Source organism: Anarrhichthys ocellatus, unplaced genomic scaffold, assembly GCF_004355925.1.
Source record: "Anarrhichthys ocellatus isolate YVR2014 unplaced genomic scaffold, GSC_Weel_1.0 scaffold166, whole genome shotgun sequence".
In the NCBI taxonomy this organism is placed as follows: Eukaryota; Metazoa; Chordata; class Actinopteri; order Perciformes; family Anarhichadidae; genus Anarrhichthys; species Anarrhichthys ocellatus.
In genome coordinates this window covers 67,699-86,875 of record NW_022280196.1, presented here as the reverse complement: position 1 = coordinate 86,875, position 19,177 = coordinate 67,699, and the positions used below count along the sequence as shown (strand labels likewise).

The 19,177-nt window shown below is 40.9% G+C and overlaps 1 protein-coding gene across 2 annotated transcripts in view; it reads right to left on the bottom strand.

Moving 5' to 3' along the window:
- Positions 1-17,749, bottom strand: part of LOC116400392 (mucin-5AC-like) — a 29,231-nt gene extending 11,482 nt beyond the window's left edge. Inside the window, exons 1-30 of one of the 2 annotated variants that reach the window (XM_031878202.1) lie at positions 17,623-17,749; positions 17,396-17,452; positions 17,008-17,269; positions 16,553-16,667; positions 15,986-16,076; positions 15,795-15,901; positions 14,685-14,913; positions 13,803-13,928; positions 13,558-13,675; positions 11,763-11,901; positions 11,135-11,245; positions 10,611-10,680; positions 9,464-9,601; positions 8,515-8,679; positions 8,337-8,431; positions 8,115-8,241; positions 7,355-7,610; positions 7,020-7,072; positions 5,783-5,886; positions 5,024-5,175; positions 4,075-4,213; positions 3,293-3,403; positions 2,723-2,902; positions 2,367-2,606; positions 2,116-2,272; positions 1,725-1,853; positions 1,350-1,500; positions 1,213-1,256; positions 903-1,121; positions 3-805 (exon numbers count right to left, since the gene is read on the bottom strand). In XM_031878202.1, coding sequence (XP_031734062.1) covers positions 3-805; positions 903-1,121; positions 1,213-1,256; positions 1,350-1,500; positions 1,725-1,853; positions 2,116-2,272; positions 2,367-2,606; positions 2,723-2,902; positions 3,293-3,403; positions 4,075-4,213; positions 5,024-5,175; positions 5,783-5,886; positions 7,020-7,072; positions 7,355-7,610; positions 8,115-8,241; positions 8,337-8,431; positions 8,515-8,679; positions 9,464-9,601; positions 10,611-10,680; positions 11,135-11,245; positions 11,763-11,901; positions 13,558-13,675; positions 13,803-13,928; positions 14,685-14,913; positions 15,795-15,901; positions 15,986-16,076; positions 16,553-16,667; positions 17,008-17,269; positions 17,396-17,452; positions 17,623-17,689 — 4,755 coding nt within the window. In that variant the 5' untranslated portion in view covers positions 17,690-17,749. The remainder of the gene's footprint in view (positions 1-2; positions 806-902; positions 1,122-1,212; positions 1,257-1,349; positions 1,501-1,724; positions 1,854-2,115; positions 2,273-2,366; positions 2,607-2,722; positions 2,903-3,292; positions 3,404-4,074; positions 4,214-5,023; positions 5,176-5,782; positions 5,887-7,019; positions 7,073-7,354; positions 7,611-8,114; positions 8,242-8,336; positions 8,432-8,514; positions 8,680-9,463; positions 9,602-10,610; positions 10,681-11,134; positions 11,246-11,762; positions 11,902-13,557; positions 13,676-13,802; positions 13,929-14,684; positions 14,914-15,794; positions 15,902-15,985; positions 16,077-16,552; positions 16,668-17,007; positions 17,270-17,395; positions 17,453-17,622) is intronic. The other variant, XM_031878201.1, reaches the window with a different exon arrangement.
- Between the last annotated feature and the right edge of the window lie 1,428 nt (positions 17,750-19,177).

The window sequence follows — 19,177 nt, the reverse complement described above, 5'->3', positions numbered from 1 at the left end:
GTGGTTGGCGTAGTTGAAGGTGTTGTAGTTGTGATAGGAGTTGTGGTTATTGGCGTAGTTGAAGGTGTTGTAGTTGGTATGGTTGTGGAAGTAATAGGCTTTGGTGTTGTGCTGCACATTATTGTCTTGCAACACTTTACCCTAATTTCATAATTATAACATATTGGAGGCATCTGTAAGATGTTCCTACACAGAAGTCCTTGGTTATTACATGTAACCTTTTTTTGCAATTGGTCTATTGGAATGTTGGGATAGTGTTTCGATCGGCATTCCACTGCCAATGGATTCTCACAGATTTCAAATCCTTTCTGGATGACGTGTTTGATGGTTTCATTGTCCCCACCTCCAAAACCCTGTTCAGGGTAGTCTGAACTTATCCATTCTGACCAGGTGCATAATGTTTCCTGACAAGGTGTTGTAGGTATTATTGGCGATTTTGTAGTTGGGATTGGAGGTGTTGTAGAAGGTATAGGCATTGTTGGGCATGCACTATAGTCACAACACAGAACTCTGATTTGGTAGTTAAAGCACAAGGCCAGTGGTCCTGATTGGTCTTCATTCCTGCATGTCAGCCCGTTAGCCAGATTACATTCCACCACTTGTCCCAAATTGTCAATGGTGACATTTGGAAATTTCTCAGCTCTGCATTGGATCTGGCTTGGCTTAGCACATATCTCGTGCCCTGCCTCTCTTATATCTTCGTAAATTTCACTGTCTCCTCCTGGAATTCCCAGTGTAGGGAAGCTAGTATCATACCATGGTGACCATTCACAAGGACTACATGGGACTGTAACCGTGGGAAGCTCTGTGGACACACATAATATAAGTGTTGGTTAAGTGGTAAAGCTTACAGTATATAGCTAAATATGTCTTCAGTTTCCAAAATGAATACTTTGCAGTACCTGGTGAGGTTGATGTAAAAACAAAGGTGGTTGGAGACTGACTGGCTGCAGTAGTGGGCATATGTGTTGTCTGTGTGGTTACTGGGCATGGATATGAACTCTTATCTATGGTACCATTCTTCCCACACACTGCTGTGATGCAGTTACCATGTCCATCTGTTGTGTTATAGATGGTGTCGCCGAGGGGATACTTGTTTCCACGATATGTGCAAGTGCAGGCTGTAAATAGAGCAGATGTATTGTTAAAATAATAACCATTAACAAAAGTTAGTATTTTTACAACCCACAATCTCTCCCAGTCTTTGCATACCTTGGGCATCGTAATGGCATTGGATGGTCATTGAACTGCATGTACTTCAAGAAAGAAAACATGAAATATATTTGTCATTTCACCTGTCACAAAGTTAGATAACCTTGTTTGGGACATGTGATATATTCAATACCTACCATGTAAGACAGTTTTCAGTTGTTGGCACTTTGTCATTATCATTATAGTGTCTCCCCTCTTTATCGTAGCAGCCGCATTGTTCTCTCGAAACACATGTCATTGTATCCTCATCAAAGTATGGCTGTGTAGGAGGACATGTTGGATAGCAACCTAATTGAAAAACAAACAACTGTTGCAACTCTTTGCAAGAAATCGGTTCCTCAATACTTGTCATTATTATTGTGTTCACCTGACATTGTGGTTAAATGAGTGATATTATTAAGCAACTCTTTAAACATAACTTTAAAAAATACAGCCAATGTTTATGTTAAATCTTAAATTTATTTTGATTGGAGATTAGGTCATTTTCTAAAAACCTCATGCTTGTGGCATACCTTCTAGTGGAGGAATCTGTGTAGAGCAGTTGCCTGAGGGGTTCCTGCAGGTTTTCATACAAGGAGATCCGCATGGCATGTAGTGCCATTCACATTCACCAGGGGGATTGTAGTAATCACAGAAAAGAGCTGGAAAAAAGAATACTACTTAGTGTAGGCACATTCCAGACTGGACAGTAAATGGGACAGGAAACTTTAAAAGGCTGAGGGAAGAAATATAGTTATCACTGATAACAAATGGTTGTAATTGATACGTTATTGAGACAAGTTATTACAGATTTAATAGACTTTCCTCCCTTTGTCTTAAAAATAAGTTTAGTTCAGATGTACTGTATTAACTGCGTGCTTATTGTTGCTTTTAAAAATGAAATGTTTCATCTTGGTTACTCACGACAGATCTTTGGGGTTCTCCATGGTATACAGATGCCAGCTTGATTACAGGATTCAGCATAAGCAGCCACAGCAGTGCACAAACACTCGCAGTCTCCACCCGTGTCACAGGCACATGAGTCAAACACACATGCATCAAAAAATGGAGCAGGATCCACCTAGAGCGAAGAGTATGATGATACACTAGTAAGTTAAACAGGGTTACTTCACTACATTTATCTCAAACATTGTGTCCACATAACAACAACCTACAGTGGAGTGGCAGGCAGAGAAGACGTCGCTCTGTATAATGCTGCACTGTTTCTGGGCCCAGGCCTGTCTGTATGGGTTGGCTATACAGGGGCTGGTGATGCTCGGAGCGTCGGGGCAGCTTGGCAAATCCTTCCAGCTGTTTCCGAACACCAGTGGGCTGACAACCACATTATTGCCTCTTGTGGTGAAGTCATTATTTGAATTGCCGTCATTGTTGCCACACAGTCCACATACACGACCCTGGAAAAGTAGAGCTCCTTATGTCATGTTGGTCAATTTAAATATCAAAGCTTGCCTTTTGCTGTTTGAACAAATCAATTGTATTCACATTAAAAGCCCAAACTTCCTTGACATACCTTATATTTTGGGCTGAGCTTAATGAACAAGGTGGTTTTCCTGTCCCACATGAAGATGAGTCCATTGTTGGCTTCAATCACCAGGTAAATGCCCATAGTGCTGTATTGGAATGGAACTGTTTCTTCATTTCCACTAGAGAGCAGCTGGTAGCTTCCCTCTGCTAGAATCAGTTCTGCACTCTGAAAAAGGACAGAAATTGATAGCATACTGCAAAGTTCAAATCTCAACATCTCAGAAAACTTCTCAGCGAATGTCACTGGAGCCAGTGTCCACATTATATGCAGCGAGGAGAAGCTCCTCTTTTTCTGTTGCATTCCATGAACACGATGCACCTCACAAATCAAGTAGTTTGAGTCTGCATCTTCACATCTTTGTCTTTTTGTGTGAAAACACCAAGATGGTCCTTTTGAAGGACAGCCAAAGCGTCTTCAACAAAGCAAGTCACACTAGACACGTCAAATCAGACTACCTATGTGAATTCATCTTGAATTTCAGCTTTGTGTCAGCAGTTAATTTTGTGTCATGACATTGCAGGTGGTCTTTTGAAAAGTTTTATGTTGACTGTTTACCCCAAGGAAGATCTTGATGTTCTTAGAGCAGGTGGTTCCTGTTGTTCCACACGGAACATTCTCAGTGAGCACTCTGAAGGTTCCATTACTCTGAGCACTGCCACAGTAGTCCTGAGGAACACATGCACACACACACACACACATACAAATCATCAATATTAGTGGCTCTGCTTGACTATTAACCCATTGGTTCTCATCTTTCTTATAGGTCAGAGATATGGAATGTAGCCATCGTGAAAGATGCAATTACTGAAGCAAGGCTGGACTCAAAATACTCTAAATAAGTTATTTTCCCCAAACGAAAGATAGAAAAGAGGAGGAAAGAGTAAATCATGTGTGCCGAGTCAGCAGAGATACCTTATAAGAGAAGTTGATTTACAGGAGAATAAATATTTAAAAGAGACACAGAACGCATTATATTCTATGACATTTTTATATTTGGAATTGTCTCTTGGTGTTTGAATGTTGTGTTTGCCTTCACACATATAAATACTTTTCTACCATAAATTGGTGCCGAAAAGTTACCAGAATGCAGGAAATGAAGTGTCCCATCCCCCTTAACCCAATGCTTGAATGAAACCTACGCTTTTCTCCTGGACCATGGAGGTCACCATATATAATTGAATTCTAATGTATTACATGATTCACTTCATATTACACGACTCTGTTACAAGCCAAATAACTACTGTATACCAGCATTGAGCAGGACTATGCATGTGAAGAAAATGATGGAGAAAGTTTCTCACGGAGGACTCTGTTCAACAACTATTGTGTGTTCATACCTGAGTCAGAATGTATTCGCAACTGCCATCAAAGGTGAAGCGCTTCTGATCAAAAGTCATGTAGTGTCCAGCGCCATAGACCGAGCAGGTTCCATCACACTGGTTGGTGGTGCACTGCCAATTCATGTCTTTACAAGTGCTGTAAACAGATACACGTTAGATTGCATCAGGCTTATAATAAAAGACGTGCCTTGGGACGATCACCACCCACGGCCAACCACCTAGCCAGACCTGCTGGACCAAACACCACCAAACTGCTGCAGGGAGGAGAGTGAGGAGAGTCGAGATGGAAGCAAAGCTAACCCAGCTAAGACCTGAGACTACTCCACTACCAGCCTACTGCTGGCTGTCAGATGTTCGTTCGCAGGAAATAAGATGGATGAAATAAGACCTCAGGAGAACCCAGCAACGGGAGGTCGGTGACTATTGAGCTCACATCTTTACAGAGACCTGGCTCCATCCAGATTCAAGCAGCACTTGATGGGCAAACCACAGGACAGAGAGCAGGACTCCGGTGGACCAGAGGAGGACTCCGTGTTCACATCATGATGCTTGGTGCTCAAACACAGTCACAGTTGATGGAAAATGTTTTCCTCAGTTGAGATTTTAATGTAAAGATGTCGACCATGTTATCTGACCAGAGAATTGTTTTTGTTGTTGCTGTTTACATTCATTATGATGCAAATTCAAAAAAAATGCACTACAGGAAAGTACTCCTGTTTTTGTGTGGTTTGTTTGTTTGTTTGTATGTTTTTCTTGTGTTACAAATGGGCTACAACTGCATTTTGTCATGCATCCCTGTGTTGCATAATGACAATACATGATCCTTGAATTCTTGAATCCTTGAACTTGTACATTTCAGTCACAGATGGAGGTGCAACAAAATACTGATGTACCTGCTGCATATTTCTACCTTAACAGCATTTCACTCTACTTGTGATTCACTTACCAGGTGTTGCAGTCCACCTTGGTGGTTTGTCCAGGCTGGTAAGAGACATCGTTGTGAAGACAGGGACAAGCCTCTGGCTTGATGCAGCCTCCTTTATCATCAGACACCATCCCAGATGGACACATACAGCCGGACATGCACGCTGTAGTCACCTGAAGAATAGATCAAATTTACAATCCACTGTATGGGCGAAATACAGACAGTGCAGGTTCCACGGGGCCCATGGGATGGGGGGCCATGGGATGGGAGGGCCCATGAAGGGAACAGGCCCTTACAAGTGATTCAGATTGCCAAATAGACAACTGTGTTCAAAGAAAAACCTACATTCATTTGAAAGTGGTGCCATTTGCATTACATCTCCTCAAAAAGGTGACCCATCTGTTTTCTTTTTTTGAAATCGTCAGTAGCAATCTCTAACAACATTATATATATATTCTACATAAACCATACATTTTAAAAAAACTATTAAAAACTATTCAGCTGAAGAAACAGCTTCTTATTTTCTTTGGTATTTGGTCATATAAAGGTATGCGATCATGATTTCTGGGTAATATGTATGTATGTTGTCTCTATTTCATCATGACGAGACAATACAAAGGTGTGTGTGATTACTAGCATGCACTGGAGCCCGTCGTATGCCTTACGCCACTGATCCACCACCATAGTTTCATCCATGCACCAGCAGAGAAAATATTTTACTGTACCCCGAAGAAACATGTCATCTAGATATAAAGTATTAATCTGTATTTGCAGACTCACACAGGCCATGTCTAACGTGTTGCAGCTCTTCTCACACTCCGTTCCTTTAGCAGCCGGACCGTTCGCAGAGCAGTTGAAGAACACCATGGGAGGAGCACAGGCCACTGAGAACAAACATATTGGAAATCATTTATGAAATGAAATGAATCGCGGTCAATAACTTAGCCATTAACCACTCCTGATTTAATATGACATCCAAGATAATGCATTTTATACCTTGATGAAAAACAACAGTAGTACACATTACATCCTGAATCTGTATATAGCCTTATTTTTTCCTAACTCTAGCCAGGTAGTTTTGTTGCCTAAACCTAACCAAACTCCAGATAAAAACTAAAAATATGAATAATAAAACAACAGAAAACAATAAGTTAACTATGTGTAATAAACCAGGCTCAACTTCTGGTCTCCTGGGAGGTAATCCTGAGTCTGACCCGTTCATCCACCAGAAGCAACTCCAAACACTTACTTTGTTATCCCAATGGCAGTAGCAAACACCTAAAGGCAGAAGGCATGTAAAACAAAACCTTGAGCCCATTGGATGTGCTTGAATGCTAGTAAAGAATTCTAATGCTCATGATTTGAATTAATTTTGAATGATGTCTCTAAGCTACATATTGTAGTAATATACCGTATGTAATTATAAAGTTTGTGCTGCAAATGTTATATTTATAGTTTGAATTTCCTTTGACCTTCGTATTATTTATTAGTTAAATTGTATTTTCATTCATCTTTTCTGTGTGAGACAAGTAACAGCTGCTAAAGCGCACGTGCTTCTTGTTTGTTTGACCTCTGCACAAACAGAAATGTGATCATGTACGGTTACAGAGTTACATGTTGGAACTATTTATTGACAAACAGCTGGTGACTGTGTGCAGCTTCCCACAATCTGTTTTCTGAACAGCACAGCTTTAGAGGTGTTGGTAGGTGCATTTTAACAGAGCCAAGCTAGCTTTCCCGCCAATTCCAGTCTTCAACCCCTTCCTGACTTCAACTCTGTACTTAACACACATACATGAGATACTGTAGGTATCCATCTAAACATCATTTAAAACTCTGTTTTGGAATATAAAATGAGTTAAAATGATGCAGCCAATGAGGGCAGCCAACAACTGCTCAAGGTTTGAATCTGTCACAGCTGGACAGCTCAAATCTAACTTTACAGCCGTTTGAGTTCATATACTATGATCAGGAAGTAATGTAGCGCTCGCTACTCATCAGCTATAATGTTACTTACATGGTTGTCTGAAAAACTCCCCAATGCAGCCCAGTCTGCCCTCCTTACAGGTGCTAGTGGAGAAATATAAACAAAGAAACACATTAATATACATACGTATATAACCTTACAGCACACTGTTTACATTTGTCACATTTGTCATATTTTTGGTATATCACAAATAATTGAAAGAACAAATATTGACTTGTTCTTCTAAGCTCACTAATCCAACTGTAAACAAAAGGAGAGTTTAGAAGCAGATAAAAGGTGAAAAGTGCACTCATTTGAACCTATGGACTTCCATACACATCACTGCAATAACTAATAAAAACTTGTGCAATATATCATGTACATACCACATGACCCCGTCCTTGTTGACGACCTGTCCGGCAGGCACCACGGAGCCTTCGTCATAACAGGGACATTCCTGAGATGGGACACACTTCCCAGTGTCATCCAGGAAGGTTCCCTCTGCACAGACACAGCCATCGATGGGCGGGAAGGAGAAGTGACAGCTGAGGTCTGTGCTGCTGATGCAGCGGCAGGTGCGGCTGCTGGACGTGATGTTGTAGGAGTAGACCGTGCTGCTGCGGCAGGAGCTGGCGTATTTCCCTGAGAAGGTCAGACCACAGAATCAGTGAACAACTGTGAGACCGTGCCCACTGCAACTATCACACATAAGACCCAGTGAATGACAAATACAGAGCACCAAATAATTAAGTAGTTATACATAACTTGTAGTAATTTGGGTTAAAATAAGTTAATCCTCACGTGTGATCCTTTGGTATCGCAGAGTGTGTATAGAATAGAGCAAACAGTGAGTGTGTATGTCAGAACACTCAGATGGGATGTTGTGCTCGAAGCAGACTACTCAACACAGTATCGACCTTTCAAAGCACAAGTACTGCAGCAAGATGTTTCCATGACTGGCTTCACAAGATCAAAGGTCACGTGACCATCCCAAACAAGGCCTTGTTACGTCCCATTGGTGTCAGACAAAAGTATCCATAATGAAAGCAGTAAGACCACTTGTATTCTGACTGTTGCAACGTCGTCTCACATTTGAATCCAAAGGTTGGGTTTGATTCTTCTGTTTCCCAATTACTCTCCACTCACCACAGATGCTCTTCCTCCAGCCGCTCATCTGGATTCCTGCTGCTGCACAGGCATGGACATAGGAGGAGACCGCAGCACACATGCAGTCCTCACTGTTCTCACAGTTACAGCTGTCATACATGCAGTTCTGTGATGAGACAAAATAAAAAATGTTGAAAGAATGCCTCACGGTCTGGACACTGGTCCACAGAAATATGTGAAAGCCGTAGCTGTGAGCCTTACCTCTCTGTACGAGTCAGGGATGATCTCTGAGTGACAGGAGGCAAACACTCCTTCAGGGTCACTCAGCATGGAGCACCAGTGCTGGGCGTATTTCTCTGTCATTGACAAACAAAGGCCAACATCAGTAATTCGGAAGAACCCACAGTGACAACAGAGAATCTAAATGAGTGCGACCTACCATTCTCCAGACTAAGACTGCAGGGGTTCTCAAAGTTGCTCTTAACATCGGGGCAACCAGCATGTGTCTTCCAGCTGTTGACAAAACCGGTTGCTGTGGCATCTGCAACTCCACTGAGCTTGAGGAAGTCATCAGCTTGGTTACTGTTGAAGTTCCCACAAAGACCTGCAGGCAGACAGCATCACAGTAATGACAACATATACTGTAAGTGGTTGTGAGGTACTCGTTCACAGAACAGAGGAATCACTCCTCATCTTTACAAGATGAAAGTCACGACGGCTTCAGCAGCTCTCTGTCTATCTATTCATGAAGTCATCCACATTGTGCCGCTATAGCAACTATTGTCTAAATTGTAACCGCTTGGGCAGCTCACAAAAATGATTTATTCATTTAATCAAATCATGAGGTCCATCAATGAAATATTTCCAAACTATAAAACTAAAAACTGCATAATGCTTTATAATGTCTTTATAACTTATTGTTGGCTTTCAGTAATCTATGAAAGACCATCACAAGAACGCAGTCAAATGATTTCCTTTTTTTTCTTAAAGCAAACAATGACTTATAATAACAATATAATGCTTTGTAACAGTGATTGTGATGCATTACAGCTATGGAAATTATGATACACTATGATGCTTGCAAAATAAGTCAGTGAGTGACAAGCTGAAGTATGAAGATACTTTAACTTACTAGTCATGAATCTAAATGCTTTAGAATGTGTTAAGATTGTTGTTAAAAAGCATTATGAATATTTATGAGTATGTTTGTAATGCCTTATAGACATGCGTAAAATAGAACCAAAATACTGACTAGACAACCAGTACATTGTTGGATATTCACATATTCACTATTTGCAACAACCAATAGGGATGAATAACACCATCCCTATTGAGTTCTGAGGGATGCTTCCAGTCGGAGAGCACACAGGACATTTTAGTTCACATACCACAGGTCTTGGCTTGGTAGTCACTGGTCACTGAGACGTGGAGCTGCATGACTGGCTGGAGCTGCACCTCCAACAGAACTCCAACAGCCGTCTGAACCAGCAGGTAGAAGGAGGACGCTTTGAAGGCAGAGATTCCAGCTGGGGGGTAAGAGAAAGGATGAGGATGGGAGTTTGTTAAAAGAGTGGAAGGGAAGTGACAGAATGAACTATCTGTCTGCCCATCAGGCTAGTCAGAAAAACAGCTCACAGGTAAAGCATATTCAGACTGAAATCTATCATTTTCTTTATCATTTTCATTTTTTTAAATGAACTAACTAGGTAAACTAAACAGTAGTGCAAAGATCAACCAACAGCATGAACAAATGAAATGACGCTGGCTCTGCAGTAAAGATGGTCCAGCTGGTGGGCATGCTCCTGAGATGTGATGGTGAGAGAACGACCTCACATGGACACAAGATAACGCCAGCCACTCCTTTTCATCAGCCAGCAATGCAATTCATCACATAAGACACACGCTGGCACTAACACACTCTCTCCAGTGGGTGTTGCTAGTGCAGCAACCAGGACATTGGTCCTCATTAATTTCCCACCCACAGCCACAGGGAAATGTTCATTGGAGTTGACGATCAAGGCTGAACCACAAAGCTCTGCACATGGTTCCTGCCCATGCACAGCCCCTTACCCTTTGCTATGTTCTCAACAGATTTAACTTCAGCGTCAACCAGGACATCTGTGTGTGACCGGGCCGGCAAGCCAGCCGGATTTCTATAATAAGGCGAGGACAGTGACTCCAACCACAATGTGTTGTGTTTTATAGTGTTTCACTTCACTGAATGAAAACAACTATGGAATATAGAAACCAGCTTAAGTTCTATATTATATAAACATGAGGACAGATTTAAAGCCGTATTTAAATATTTGTATGAAGTTAGAAAACAGATACCATAGTTTGGGCCTTACAGTGAACAATTTAGGACCTGAGAAGCCTGACAGGAACTGAAATGAAGTGTGTATCTACTCCTCACTTATTCAGCTCAACTGAAAAATATACTGTATATGTGATCATTTGGGCTAACTATATGTTTCTACATGTCAGACAGAGAGAGAAGACAGACAGGTGAGGACTGTACAGTGGAGTGTCTCTCACCAGCAGAGAACGGTAGCTGAGCGTAGATGCCATTCACAAACACCTTGCCATTGGGCTGGATGGTGATCACCTTTATATGACAGGAGACCAGATGTTAGTATTCACATCTTTACACTTCAATGAGCTAAGCAGCTCTCTCAATCGAAAACAGTTACATTGAAAGTATTTTGTATATTATTCTTCATCGTATCTTTTTCACATTTGATTATTTTTTGTAATATTATACGTTTGATTAAAACATAAAAGTAGGAATTATAATCACTATAATAGACTCAATCTAGCTCCAAGTTTACAAGGTTATTTTAACTGCGTACTGAAATGTAAGAAAAACATAATTCAGTAATATACAACTTAATTGTATGAAGATGAAAGATGAAGATATTTTGCTCATTTCCTTCCTAATGTAATACAAATAATGTTGAATAGCTTTAGAAAAAAACCTTCCTTTTGTAATATTGTTGTTCTGGATCATGAAACATATGAACACACTTGTATGTGAGTGTCTGTGTGTGCATCATACTCACATGAGCGCCTCCGGACAGACCCAAGGTAACAGACTTCAGGCAGGTTTCACTCTCAGTCAGCCCACACTGCACCAGTTGTCCCTGAACCACAAACTGGTTTCCACTGCAGTCCTAAACATACAAACACAAAACTATCCAACGACTGCCCAACTGAAACCACATAGCTGCAGTTAGCAGCTGATAGGTATAGAATACCGGTAGAAGGAGTGTGTGTTGTGTAGGACCGTTAAATACACTAACTGTGTGGCTGGATTTTCAACACACACTACTTTGTATAATAACATATGTTTAGTTGATTTTGTTGTTAATGTTAGACGTGTAAATCAATTTGGAAGCCGTACCCGTTTCCAAACCTTGTTGGTACTGTAGGTATGGTTACACACTTTGGTTACTTTACGTTTCCCCTTTTTAATATCTAAAGGAACTGATTCAATATATGGGATGATAAATCACAACCTTGTATTAGTAATAGCTTTGACTGGTTTGAGGTTGAGGTCTTGTCTAGGCCTGTGACGCAGTGTTGTGCCATGTTTGTCTATTACCATGGCAGGTGTGTGTGTGTGTGTGTGTGTGTGTGTGTGTGTGTGTGTGTGTGTGGTATTACAGCACTGATGATGATGTGATCTACCTTAGCCAGGACGTAGGAGCAGTCCCCATGGAAGGTGTAGTCTTTTCCATCGAAGGTGTTGATGTGAGCCCCGCCCTCCACAGAGCACATTCCTGGACAGTTTTCCTCCGCACACTTCCACTGTCCACTCTCACACACACTGTCAGCACACACAAGTTCATCTTCATTTAAAAGTCCATAACAAACTAGGCAGAAGATATTGTGGGCGCTACTGTATCTCTGCACTGGACACACATTGATATCACAGCAGTTTATTTATTAAACTGCTAAAATCTAAAAAAAATTCAGTGATGATCTTCCAAATTTTTGGTCCAATTGTTTTGTTCATTTGTATGCAGATGACACTGTTGTATATAAATCTGATTACGATATACCTCAAATTCAAAGCACTGTGCAATCAGGCATTTTTTTTGTATAAAAAGGTTTTTCCAATAAAAATCTCATATTAAAGATGCTGTTTGGTACTAGATATCATTTCAAGTATCGATATGTTAGCTATTCTTGTTACTGATGAGGACTTTGGATTCATTCTGCACTTTTAGGCCTCATTGACTTTATTAAAGATAAAGTAAATCTTAATCAAATAATTGTTTTACTTTCACTTTTACTTCCCATTATTGATCAGTTATCAAAATACATCCAAAAAAGGTCTAATCATTTAAATGCAGATTTCAGTAATATCTGTAGATTTGTCAAGATATATCCTGTACACCTAAAACCGTTTTTAGTGGGTTTAAATCATCATATACTCACTTAAATTAGATGAATAATACATTTTCCCAATTTTAAGCATGTGTTAATTGTTCATTTATCTCTTGTCATATGCAAAATATGTCAGAAAATCTGTTTCAGAGCAGTTTTACATTCAATCCCTGTCTTTTCCATAAAACGATTTAAAATGTTTGATGACTCATTCTGCATTCAGGGGCGTTTAAAAAAATATCATAAGACTCTGGGCGACTGGCTAGCCACACTGGTCATATAAAAGTGCAAACGGAGCAATATGGAGAGAGATAGGAAGAGATGAGTGTTTAAATATGTAAGCATAAGCTTTGTTTGTATTTTCAAAACAATGCAGCTAAGGTTTAATTCAATAAATGTAGTGACACCGAGCCGGTGGAAAATAGGTAATATTTCCATTTCATCTCTACCTCATCCTCCTCCTGATCTAACAAGAGTTAAGGGAGGTGTGTGTGTGTGTGTGTGTGTGTGTGTGTTGAGTCAACAGTAACACTAAACCTAACCCAACAGTCGTACCATGCATAAACTCTAAACCCGCCCACTTTTTAGCAGTCCAATAGAATGTGAAGGATTTGCTTTCAATCCCTCTAGTAACTGTACACTGCTCAAATATTCCGTTTCACGGGGAATACATCACAGTACAGAAGCTACAGAGGATCTTACTACCGTTTCACTGCGACTTCAAAATAATTGGGGGAAGTGCTTTTAAGTTAAAAGCACATTAGACTTAGTTTTGTGTGCATCGTTTGACTCAGTACTTTGACACAATGTTATTTTGTGTGGCAGTGTTTTACGTTTGTGCAGATGACACTTTGGGATTATGGGAAAACCCATATGCGTGTGTTCTTGTTGGTGTTACTATGTTGTTGTTTTTGTGTTGTTTACTATTATCTAATGTATTTATTTCTGTTGAAATATCTGAAAACAAGATGGTGCATCTTGGGGCTTATCCTCAAATTAAATAAAACATAGTGAATGGGATTTTTCTGGAAAACTAACACAATTGTAATGTTCCTGCAGAAATGCAGACATACTGACACACTCTGTATCTTACCATTGTTTGCAGTTACTGGAGTAGGACTCCCCAGGTCCATAGGTCTTGCTGTTGTAGCTGCAGGAGCACTCGTTCATTGGGACACAACCCTTTCCATTTAAATCATCCAGAACCATGCCTGAAAGTAATCAAAGAATCACTGTCCTGTAACACAGTCTTTGTGTGTGTGTGTGTGTGTGTGTGTGTGGTGTGTGTGTGTGTGTGTGTGTGTGGTGTGTGTGTGTGTGTGTGTCACTCTGCTGTACCTGCGGGGCAGAAGCATCCATCGATACAGTGGTTGTCACAGGTGTGGCTGGCCTCTGGGTTGGAGCAGGTATCAGCACAGGGACTCCCACACTCATTGTACTCCATTTTGTAGGGACATGACTTCCCTGTGAATACATCAGATGTTTTTCCCCACTTGACTTACGTAACCTCTCTGACTCTCATTCTGAGCATATAATCACACAAACGTCACTATTGTAGCCTGGTTCCAGCCCCTCAATGGCCTGTCCCCACTCTCTAAGCTCAGCTTTGAGAAGGGGTAGGGTTGTAACATTCAATAGATAGTCTCTACATCTAACACACCCATGAGTTTGCTCCTAATTTTGCAAGTTAGGAGATAATTTCCATCATTGTCGGTGTAGCCCTGGTCTTGCTTGTTCTTGTTTGGAGAAACCTTGGTGCTGGTGTGGAAGGGCCTGAAGTCTCATCAGCAGTTTAATCACAGCTCTACTCAAGGTTCATGACCTCTTTAATCAACTATACCAAGTGATACAACCCATAAACTCCTGATTTTTCTTAAAAAAGATATTAGAAAACTGCTGCAACCTATACACTGTATTTTGTATCTGCTTGTTTAAAAACGTGACTGTATCCAAATATAATATCCAAACCAAGAGTGCAACATTCTGACTGTCTCCTCCAAATACTGACCAGCATTCTTGATATGCTTACTACAAACTTCAGCATTGACGGGAAATGATGTCAGAGTGAACTTTTCAGAAGTTTTTTCTTTCTAATTTCCTAATGTGATTTTTAGTCTTTGCGTGTTTTAAGTCAATGAACACAGACACCTGAGACACTTTTTGGACAAGCCCTCCTACCAATGAGATATTCAATAATTAGTGTCTAATGAGTCTACTCACAGCAGAGCTCCTTGGTTCTCCAGTTGAGAGGTTTTCCACCAGCATGGCTACACTGTCTGGAGAACTCGGACACAGTGTTGCACAGGCAGATGGGGTCTGCGTGTCCATCTATGCCATTGCCGCAGTGGCAGAGGTCCGCAACACAGGCAGAAGTGAAGGAGGCAACGTCCAGCAGACTGTGACAGCTGCTGAAGGCCGGCCCTGTGAGGATCTGCTCACACAGAGGTTTCTACAGGACAGACAGACAGGAATGGAGCCGAAGGCGAAGACATGAAGATAGCATGTTATTAGGCAGGCAAGAATCTGAAACATATCGGCATCAATTCTGTCAAAATCGTTACAAAGGCCACACATATTGTTCAATGTCAACTTGTGGAATTACTGAAAATGAATGTATGACCAGGCGGCAGTTGGTGATTATTTACCCTTTCTGCTGACACACTAGAAATATTGTTGTCTATTTTTGTGCACTGAGGTTTGAGTCCAACTATAGGACGGTTGCATGACCACTTTTAGACCTCTTGTAGTGCTATGGACATTTTTTTCGTTGATTGGTTCATCAGTTAACGCACCAAGCTGCAAGCTATTAAAAATGTATTTAAACAATACTGGATTTAAAATCAGCTTTGCAAATATTTTATAAGGAGTGAGAGATATGTTTGACCTCAAGGGTATAATGGGTTTTGGTGAGTAACACTGAAAGTAAACATAACGTTGCAGGGCCTCTTGAAGCTTTCTGACTCTGCATGATATTATGTGGCCGCCAAGTAAAACCCACTTCTCCTATTTGCACTGGTTGTGCAAATAGGAGAAGTGGGTTTTACTGTACAGGACACATGACAGTATTCAGACTCAAGGTAAGCTTGTCAAAACAAACATTATGTGTGAAATATATGTGTCAGCCTTGTTACTGTTACTTTACTACCAAATATAGAGGAAGAGCCATTGGTAGCACACAGTTGCTGAAACCAGTAGCATTCAGTCTGCACTGACACCGCAAGACATAGTTATCTGAAAATAAGGGCCAACCTCTAAGAAATCAGGGACTGGCCATGGTTTAATAAGTATTGTGTAGATAGAACATTCCATTATAACTGAGTGAAGCCTCACCATGTCCTTGCAGCTTTGAGTTGATTCCAGTGTGTAGTCAGAGCAGATTTCAGTTGGACCATCCATTTTCCAGAAGTTAGCAAAATCCACTGGGGATATTTTCACACCTGTTTGGATAATATTTAAAAAAACATCTTAGTTTTGTGGCCATGTCTACACTGACTGACTTGTTAAAGTGGGTCAAAGTGTACCATGGCTGTAGAATTCATTGTAGAGCTGAACTCCATTAAAGTCTCCACAAAGACCACATGTTTGGTTCTTGTACTTCAGGTCCAGTTCAACCTGTGAGGACAAAAAGCATCGCCTTAAGCAGGAGCTAGAATCTGCAGCACAGTTGTTTTTTTATTATACTTTGTTCATCCTGCCAGGGGAAATTGGTTCTCTGCATTTGACCCATCCCTATACATCCCTATGCAGTGGGCTGCTCCTGAAAAGCACCCGGGGAGCGGTTAGGGGTTCAGTATCTTGCCCAGGGACACTTCGGCATAGGACTCATAGCAGCCGAGGATCGATCCTCTCTACCCAATGAGCCACAGCCGCCCCCAAAGCAGCTTTAGTAGCATTCTCCAAGTCTGTCTGTTTAATTAACTCTGTTTTCAATCAACAGGCTAATGTAACACTTGCCACTTGTTAGATTACAAAGCATGACATTGTCGATAGTCATTTGTTCAATGTGCAGCCTTACTCTGTAATATCTTCATTTGAAGCTTTGACAGTACTTTTAAACAATAACGGTCATAACACAGCCACAATCCTACCAGAAAAGAGTCGTCCTCATTCCAGATAGCAACTAATCCCAGCTTTGCTTTGATTTTGATGTAGGTGGGAGTTTTCTCGATGAGCACTCCTCCTTGACTGAATGGTAGGATGGCTCTGCAAAAGGAAAAATCACATTATTTTGGCCATTAGAGTCAAAGGTAGATTGTCAATGGTGCCAACATATGGGAAGGCAAGCAAAGGGTGTCAGTAGATGAACGTCTGTGTGGCTGATGTTTTTATGTTCTCACTGTGGAGTTCTAATGACTATTGCTAGAGCAAAGATGGATTCTCAAGTTCAGCTTTAATAAAGCATCATAAACAAAGCATAAAACATTAGATATGTAAGGTAACATACTAAAGTTGACATGGTAACTACACTGCAATCCAAACCATTCATTTTGGTGTTTTTATGAGATATTAATAGGAAAGGGCAGAGTTTTAAGAGTAAACTTACGATTTGCCATCAACGATCACAGAGCCCTCAGAAAGCTCCACCACGGAACCCTCCAGCTTCATAATGATGCTTTTGATGGTGTGATGGGCGCCAGCCTCCTGTCTTCTTATCTGGATGTTGAAGTCCTTGTAACTGCTCCGGCATGAAGAGGCCAGGACATAGTTGCAAGTGGAGTGCAACTGGAAAACATCTCCATCAAAGGTCTTGAAGTGGAAGTTGCCCCACGTACTGCAAACCTGGCCGTTGTGGATGGGACTCACGCCTACAAAGACAGGACAAGGCACCACAACAGTGGCCGTACTTTACACAGGCCTTCACCTACATGAATGAATTCTCACACATTGCCTACATAAGGACACATTTTACAGTTACTAACCAACAAGCTCACCTGTAATTTTTCCAGGAATGGATATGGAGGAGAACACGTTCACAGCAGACTTTGCCTCTGTTGAAAGAAGTAAGTTATTTGTCAAGTTATTTGTCAAGTAATCAATAATCAAATCTTAAACTATATTAAAACAAAATAAGGCTGTAACACATGGATAAACATTTGAACTGTTAATAGTCCCATTTGTCATATTTGCTAGGCTGCCGAATGGAATGTGGTAAATGTACCGCTGAGCCAGGCAGCTCCAACGGCAGACAGGGCCAGCCACAGCAGCCACTCATTAGCCATAGCCATCTTCTTCTCCACAGGATCTCTGAGAAAGATGGAAGGGAGGCCGAGCTCTTTATAGCAGGGGGCAAGGTCTTAATTTGGCAGGTGAGGGAGTGGCAATTCCATAGCTTGACATGGTGATTCATGACTTCCGGTTTTGCTTGTCCCATTTATTTCCATTGTCCTTGGTTCACTCCGCTTCAAACAACTGATATATATGAAGGGCGTGGTTACAGAGCATGCAAACAGATGTCCACCCCACATCTGTGATGGAAACAAACTAGCACCTAAATGCCACGGCCTATACTGATGTGGAATCCATGTCCACAATGACGACCATTCTACCGTGGTGTTTTTACTTGATCCACGTGATGTGTTCTTTTGATCATACAGTTTAATAACTTTCTGTATCCATATTCAAGTTCAAAACCACCTTTAAACAAAGATTACCAGTTACTACCAGAGCTGACTGTGGCTCAGGGGTTAGAGCAGGTCGTCCTTAAATCACAAGGTTGGCGGTTCTATGCCTGACAGTTGATCCACGGATGTCTCATAGCATCCCACTGATTCTGAATGCAGAATTTCATGTACGTGACTGTATGTATGTGATTGAAATAAAAACAATTCCAGATTCTTTTTATCTGCTCCCATAAATGACTGCTTGTTATCGCTAGTTTTATACTTAGGTCGAATGATGACAACTGAACCAGTTCCATTCACTGAATCACTAATCACTGAATCCATAATAGAGACCATACCAGCTGTGATGCTGAATCGCAAAGTGTAAAGTGGGGGGTGCCAATGTCCCCTTCACCACTTCCTACGCCCCTTCCTATGGCGCTCTTGCTCGGATCCAGCCATCTTCGACCTTCATTTTTTTATCTCAACTACACACCATTAAAGAAAAGCAGCATTAAGACACACCACTAGAAGGAAGTGCTGTTTTGTCATTTGGTTGAACTTAAACATCAACAGTGATTTCAGAGGAACCTTAAGAATTGGGGATAACCATTGCTTAAAACCGCAACTCAAACCCAAACACGTGTCCTGTATTTGAGAAGATGACTTCAGTATGTTTCTACCTGTGCCAATGACCAGTGAGAAGGAAACCAAAAGTTCTTTCTTTTCAGGCTTAGAGCTTAAGGATACAGCTTTGGCATTATTCAAGGTCCAAATAGGAAACCTGAAAATCTGATTTAGACCTGTGGGAATAATAGACCACCATTATGACCAATTACGGAACACATAACACGCTTTAGATAATTAAAGACTCTACTAAATACACCTCTGAGTGTTTTCATTGGCTTTGCTTTATCATATTTTGACTCAAACGATAAAAGATTAAACCCATTCAAGGTGTGTTCTGATGTCTGGGTGATTAACAGTTTTTATCTTTTGTTTTCTTATCACCAGCAGTCATCTTTAACAATAGAAAGACTCAACAGTGACGCAACAAGAATGGAAAGCAGAGATTACTTAAATGCATTACAGATCCATTAGTCTTGTGTTACC